Consider the following 7,932-nt stretch of genomic DNA (forward strand, 5'->3'; position numbering starts at 1 on the left):
TTTTCCAGGTATCTTCTAAGAAGAATTGTATCATCAAGGTGGCCTAACATTAGATGATTTTTATTTGGCACTTAGATCTTTGCATAGTAAATCTATGGATTATTATATCTTATAAAATCTTCGTTATTGAAAGGGACATGTGAGCAGATGCAGGAGACTGATAAATGAAATTTATCTTGTATCGATTTTGTATTGTGGCTAATATAGGGCCTACCTGTAAGTTGGGGCTTGAATTACCTATGTAAGCAATCTATATATGACTTATTAATTAGTATTTCCTTTTTGCATTAGGGTGGTGTATCTGGAGATCTGTTTCCAAAACCTTTGCAGATTCTGTATGGGCACACAGATGAAATCTCTAGTGTTGCCATTAGCACTGAGCTAGACATGGCTGTTTCTGGTGCCAGGGTAAGATTTATATTTACCTAACTTTTACAAAACTAAACTTAAGTTATACTAGTGGAGTGATTTTCAAATTCTGGTGTGCGAACATCAAAGGGAATCAATTTTTCCTTTTCTTGATAGGATGGAACAGTGATTATCCATACAATCCGAAGAGGCCAGTACATGAGGACACTGAGACCACCAAGTGATAGCTTCCTCGTCATGACTATTCCCAATTTAGCTGTGTCTTGGGATGGGCATATTGTTATCCACAGCAGCCTAGAAGGGAAAGGAACTCTTAAGGTAGGTTATTTTCTATTTGATTTTCAAAACTGAACTGCAGAAGGAGTTGCAAATATGTATTGCAAAGTCAATATTTGTTTTTTTTATTCAGCTAATATAATTATCAGAATTTTACTTAATTCCATACTCCTGTTATCCCTTGTACTAACCTCAAAGTTTGTTGTCTAATGGAGATCAGTTTTATCAGCTTTTTCATAAAAAAATTTCTGGTTTGCTAAAACAAATATAGGAGAATATGAATATGGTTTTTAAAGTATGATACAGGGTACAAGAGAGCAGCTTAACTGCTACCTAATACATCATTTTTTTACAAATCACGTCTATGCCCACCACCTTTCCTATATTGTGCGGAGAAGTGGTTCACCTTGTGTATAATGCATTATAAGTTTGCCTTACCCTTCTTCAGAGATATCAAGCTATATCATATTGATGAGGAAGAGTGGGTACACAGAAGTCTCTATTATTTCACATTGCCGTATATTCTTGGCAAACCTTTGGACTGGAATTAATTCCTGTGTGGAAACTATATCATCCAGTTCAGCCAATCATGATTGCCAAATATTATACACCCAGGAAAGGACTAGGTGAAGATGTCTGCACGAGCAGGGAAGAGGTCGGTTTAGGTGTAGTCAACATCTTCAAAGGCCTAGGCACTTGGTCATGTGATCCCTACTTCAAGCAATTATCAACCATTGGGAATCCTGACCCTCCCATTAGCAGTGATTACACAGTAGAGTGCTTATGATTTCAGCCTTTTAATCCTTACACTAAAAATCATGGTGCAGCATTTGTCCGGGAAGGGTAAAAGTGTAATTTGTCACATTACTCTATTTGTATCATCCCACAAAGATTGTAAGTATAGCCTAAAGTACAATTTTAAATATAACTGCTTTAAGTTCAATTATCAGTGTCCTGAATGAAATACTTTTTGATAACCTCTTGTAAAAAATTTATCATTTGTTTCCAGAATAAGAATTCCTTACATCTGTATAGCGTGAATGGAAAGTACCTGGGCTCCAAGAGTCTGAAGGAGCAGATACTGGACATGTGTGTCATTGGGGAGAACATAGTGACTGGAGGTCGCCAGGGACATCTTTTTATACATGACCTATACAGGTATTTAATGTTTTAGATCTGAAAGGTAGTGTTTTTTTCTGAGTGCTTTTAGATCAGGTTTTCATAAAGCTTATCCGGAATGAAGATAAGTTTTGTTTTTTTATAATGGAGAATACAATTGTGCACGTGTGTCAAAGTAATATCTTCTAGTGGAGTTTTTGGATCCCAAGTTTAATACTTTGGCTTTGATTAAAAAAAAAAAAGTCTTACAACAAAAATCTAAATGGGTTTTCTACACTTTTCAAAGATATATGTCCCTAACCCTTAGGACACTTAGGATTTCTACTACGTCACTAAAAAATATTCATGTAGTTTGAATATTTATGTATAGAGGTAATCCACAAGTGTTTAAATACAATCCTTTTAAAATGATTTTGTTCCCAAGTATTTATATGCCCAAATCATTTAGACTAAATGTTCAATACTGCAGGTAATAACATTGTATAAAAAGAAATAACATTAAAAAAAAAAACTTATGTTTATGACTCTAGACAAATGGTCAAATTATTTTGCGAGGACTTACTTTAGTTATATTGTTTACAGCCTGAGTCTCAGTTTTTCAATCCACATGCGAGTTCCTGTCCACTGTGTTTCTGTGACTAAAGAGAATAGCCACATCCTGGTAGGCCTGGAGGATGGTAAACTGATCATTGTTGGTGTTGGCAAACCAGCAGAAGTGAGTATTTAAATTTGTATGTAGCACCTTTTAATCACAAACACAAAACATGGTCACAAACACAAAACAAGTCTTTTCGAAAACTTTGATTTAAGACATTGCACAAATTTTTTCCAGTGGTTTGTCCACTGCGCAAAACCGAGATCAGTAATATCTTTAGTTCAGACAGAGTCTTTGCTGTTGATTCCTGTTTTAATCCTGATCTTATTGGTGCAGTTACCAAAGCTTACTATTACTGAAAGGCTTTCTTCTTCCCTCAATGGACTGAGAAAAATTCTTTTACAGTGAGCTTGAAATTTAACTTTTTTATGATTTAGTCAGGGCAATCTTGCATTTGAGTTTACACATTTACCACTCCGATTTGCAAAAAAAACAAAATGACCCAAAACCACTAAGATCTCCTTTTAAAACTGCATATATACACGGTGAACCAGTTGGGATTCCTTATTGATACCACCCTGGTCTCTTAAGGGTCTTCCTATACATCTATACCGCGTGAAATTCACACTAATTTGTTGCTGAGACACCTTGCTTACCTGGCACAAACAAAACTATGTCAATGCTACCTATGAGCCAATAGGGATACCCCTCTACGCACTATGCCCAGTTTCCCTCAGGGACCTATATACAAAGCTTACGAGTTCTGGGAAAAACGTGGTATTATATTGTTGAAACACCATCTGGATGAAAAAAATTACCTGTTACCATTTGATATATTCCATTTTACATATACACTTCCATCCCACTACTTTCTATACTATATGCAGGTACAGTCCACTTTTTTGTCGGACAGGTATTGGGACCAGTCCTACGTTACTCCCACTGGTAAACCAGATTTTGGGTTCGCCAACATCCAAGCTATTTCACATATATACCCTATGCTTTTGGATAAATGTTTGGAAGCTGAGAATTTATTATCATTTGTGAATAGATGGGCTATGTACCTAAATAGTTAATACTAGTACAATTTGGAGCTTTTGGAAAATAGTTGGTCATATGTCAGGAAAAACATAGTCAGTGAAATGCAGTTCAAGATAATACATAGAGCAAATTATGCTTTCATTTGAAAATCGAATCGCGCCCCATTGCAATTAGATTTCTGGTGTGCCCCAAATGTTCTCATACCATGGCTCCTTTGGAACATATGTTGTGGGACTACCCACACATATACACATTTTGGAAGTCATTTTTTTCGGTTTCTTACCAAAGTTACAGGTCGTACTTACCAATTGCAGTCACATCAGGCACTTTTCCACTAGGTGTCTCGCCAGACCACTCGGGGGGGTCTAAGTTTGAACATCTTTGCCTACTAGCAGCTAAGAAAAGTATCTTGAAAAACCGGTTGGAACCTCATTCCCCGACCACTACCCAACTTCTCAATTACCTTCAGGCCCTGATGGGTATAGACAAGACAGAAGCCACTCAACACCTAGATACTCACCCACAGAAGTTTTTTGGCACCTGGATGCCATACTTGCAGCACACACTATCCCCTAATCAACTGCATGACATTATTGAAGTATTTTGTCACACAACTTGGTATGACGAATGGGCGCTCGGGGCGTCAGTCAGGTAAATGTGCTATTACTTCTAAGATATCCAATCAAGCATCTTAATAGCAATCATATTGTATTTCTGCATTCTATAGGGTTTCTTTGGATTCATGTTATGGCTTATGCTGTATGTTATGTATGTGAAAGTGCATTGGTGTGCGCATCAGCAAAAATCCAAGGCAAAACAGTGGTACTATTAAAACATAATAACAGTGGTAAATAGCAGTGTTGAGAAAAGCTTCCCAAAGATCATCCCTTTATGAAGCATATCCAGGATGTATTCTGCCATTAGGATATGGGAATGTTAAGAAAATATAGGAAATGAACTTGGCAGGATGGGAAGTCACAAAATTTGAAGTCTGAGTTGTGTGTTCCCCTTAGTTCATCAGGTTTCAATGGTGGATACTTGAATTATATTATTAGTAACGAAAACTTGTATCACATATAGAAAGGTAGGGTACTCTTTTTTTTTAGTGAATATCTGAATACCAACTCCAAGGATGCACACATTTAAAGAACTGAAAACTTAAGGAAAGATGATGAACAGTGAAGATATGGGATAATACTGGTTAGCATTAGATGAATGCAGTCCACATAGAGATGGAGCATATGTAAGATGGTGGAAGAATTTATAGTGAAATGCAATGCTCAACCCAGAAATTTTTTTAAGCCGGGTGGGAAGAAATTGTAGGCGGGTGGCAACACCTGTATTGTGACTAAACGCTTCAGTAACCACCCAAAAACAGCCGGGTGGGTGCTAAAAAGTGCTGGGTGGTGCGCCCAGCTAAAAGGGCCTGGGGAGAACCCTGGAAATGGGACAATTTTACAGGGAAATAGAACCTTTGCAGGTGGGATTCCTGTATTTATTCAGTATGAAGATAAGAACATAGGTAGGTAAGATGCTAAAAAAAAATTGATAAGGGTAAACTGACCAGAATTTTGAAATATTGAAAAAGCTGCTTGCTCGTATCACTGCTGTGGTAAATGTCTTTGGAGTTCAGAGCTTTTTGAATCATTCAAAAAAAAAAAAAAAAGGAACCTGCCAATGGCAATCCAGTCTTGGATAAATTAGTTCAGGTATTGATCTTCGGTACATAGATAAAAGATGTCCTGTTTTAAAAAAATGGTGGTGTCTTTCAGTGGTATCTTTGTATTTTCTCAAAGAACTCCACATCATTAGGGTTTTGTGGGAAAGGTCCAGATGATACAGATCTTAATTAAAGTCACTTGGCCCATGCATTTTGTAGTATGGTTTCTCTGATCCTATAGAAATGTGTTCTATAGAGTATCTTTAAGCCAGATAGCCTCTGTGAAATGTATTCAAGTTCTGTTTCAGTGTCAGGTGGGTTCCTTAGGAGGAGAAGCCCAAAACGGTGGTCTGGAAGTGGCTTCTGGTAAACCTCTGATATTGAGGTTGTTACATCTGCTTTTGTGTAATAGATCATCTTGCTGCAACTTCAGAGCAAACATTCCTTTAGCAGCGAGCTGTCCTGAAAAAAACACTGTTTTCATAGGCCCTAGTCAGAGCTGGGTGTCAAAATCTAGCAAAAAGTTTTTGTTTTTTTTCCTGTCCGCAGAATGTTCTTTCTCTAGAGCAGACTCCTTTCAAAAAGATAAAACGCTTAAAAGTCACTCTTAATGGGGAGTGTAAAAGTGATGAGGGTGAGGTGGATTTACAGTACCAAGCAGCTGTTTCTGCCATTTGGAGGAGTCTAAGATTTGATTCTAAGAAGATAGAGAGCCCTGTGGACCCTCCTCTGATTGTCCTTGTACAGAGCACAGTCTGGGGATGTCAGCACCATGTTGTCTTGTAGAGAGCAGATGTGAAAAAAATCTTCTATGGTGGGTCACTGGCAGTGCCAGTCTAGGCATTGCTTCATGACTCATTTGGGCAAGGATTTGTGTTGGCATTGCAGCAGTCAGGTTGTTTTATTAGGCTGCTTGGCATAGAGTTTCGCTCCTTGAGTATTCATGCCATTACCAAACCATGACCAGTATGAGCAATTTTGTGTTTACAGTGGGGCATGATCACTGATGAACGTGTGGTCAGACACGTATTACAATGCAATAATCAATAACGGTAACGGGCTTATTGTGTTTGTTTTTTGTTTTTTTTATTTCTACTGTTGTATACTTAACTATACCTGAATGTGGATATCCGTCCTGCAGCTGACTTCCACAATACAATGCCTAAAAATTTTACTGCATAAACTTAAGATTTGCAATGGTGTGGTTTGGCATCCATAAGAAATGTTTGTATGTCATGTAAAGGCATCAAAGTATGTTCTATAATAGATGTTTTATTCTTTTTCAGGCAAAGTCGGGTCAAATATCTCGAAAACTGTTTGGTTCCAGCAGACGACTTAGCCAGATCTCCTCTGGAGAGACAGAATATAACACACAAGACTCTCAACTTCATTTTGAAAGTAATTCCTAAAAATGACCAATGAACAAAGACATCCATTGACCTCTATTTATTGACTTGTGTACGTCTCATAAGATAAATCCTAAGGAAACACACTACAATCCTAGACAGACCTGCTTAAAAAGTATTTTGTAAACTTATATAAAAAATGAACTCAAGTCCTCCGTGTGCATTGACGTGATCAGTACTGTACGCAGTGCTAGTTTGTACACACCATGAATTCGTGCAGATCTGCATCCAAGTGTATTATTTTTGCATTCAATTTCTGCCCAATTTTCTGCTGCAAAACATTTATTGCTCTCTTGCAACAGAACAGAAAATTGTTGCATGAATCATACATACCACATAATCACCACGCTTTCTTCCTTCTGTGCATTGCACTACATGTTTCTGTGATATCATTCAAAGACTACATTTTATTGTAGAGGGTTTCCTAACACTACTGGGGAGCAGGGCCACATTCCTCCTTCAGCAGAAATGCAAAAAGAGCACTCACAACTTTAACTTATAGTTTTTATAAATGGTTCTATAGGAAGCTAGAAAAGCAGTTTGTATCCCAAGAAAAAGGTTTATTTATATTTAACTGGATTGTAATATAGTCAAGTGTTTTATATGGCTTTTTTTCAAATGCATATTTCTTTTGAAGTTGTTTCGTAAATCCTTATGTGTAAAACACAGCGTTGTAAATGTTTATCTGCATTTTAAATTGTCTCCTTTTATGTGGTTTGGCAGCCTTACTTTGCAGAAATGCAGTCACTATTTTATTTAACTTTTATTCAAATCCTTGTTCTAGCCCATAGGGAGCAAATAGTAAAAAAGCAAATCAGCAGTTGGTCTGGAGCTTAACCCATTGATTACTCTTCAGGTAGATATTTTTTTTATAATGGAGAATACAATTGTGCACGTGTGTCAAAGTAATATCTTCTAGTGGAGTTTTTGGATCCCAAGTTTAATACTTTGGCTTTGATTAAAAAAAAAAAAAGTCTTACAACAAAAATCTAAATGGGTTTTCTACACTTTTCAAAGATATATGTCCCTAACCCTTAGGACACTTAGGATTTCTACTACGTCACTAAAAAATATTCATGTAGTTTGAATATTTATGTATAGAGGTAATCCACAAGTGTTTAAATACAATCCTTTTAAAATGATTTTGTTCCCAAGTATTTATATGCCCAAATCATTTAGACTAAATGTTCAATACTGCAGGTAATAACATTGTATAAAAAGAAATAACATTAAAAAAAAAAACTTATGTTTATGACTCTAGACAAATGGTCAAATTATTTTGCGAGGACTTACTTTAGTTATATTGTTTACAGCCTGAGTCTCAGTTTTTCAATCCACATGCGAGTTCCTGTCCACTGTGTTTCTGTGACTAAAGAGAATAGCCACATCCTGGTAGGCCTGGAGGATGGTAAACTGATCATTGTTGGTGTTGGCAAACCAGCAGAAGTGAGTATTTAAATTTGTAT

General features: G+C 36.8%; 1 protein-coding gene across 1 annotated transcript; it reads left to right on the top strand.

The window, feature by feature from the left end:
* Nucleotides 1-50: 50 nt before the first annotated feature.
* On the top strand, nucleotides 51-7,324 carry LOC140321085 (neurobeachin-like protein 1). The gene is made up of 5 exons (XM_072397965.1): nucleotides 51-408; nucleotides 526-687; nucleotides 1,655-1,803; nucleotides 2,347-2,479; nucleotides 6,347-7,324. The coding sequence occupies exons 1-5, from the start codon at nucleotides 388-390 to the stop codon at nucleotides 6,467-6,469; spliced, it is 588 nt and encodes a 195-aa protein (XP_072254066.1). The 5' UTR covers nucleotides 51-387; the 3' UTR covers nucleotides 6,470-7,324.
* The last annotated feature ends 608 nt before the right edge of the window (nucleotides 7,325-7,932 follow it).

This window comes from Pyxicephalus adspersus, unplaced genomic scaffold (genome assembly GCF_032062135.1).
Source record: "Pyxicephalus adspersus unplaced genomic scaffold, UCB_Pads_2.0 Sca641, whole genome shotgun sequence".
In the NCBI taxonomy this organism is placed as follows: Eukaryota; Metazoa; Chordata; class Amphibia; order Anura; family Pyxicephalidae; genus Pyxicephalus; species Pyxicephalus adspersus.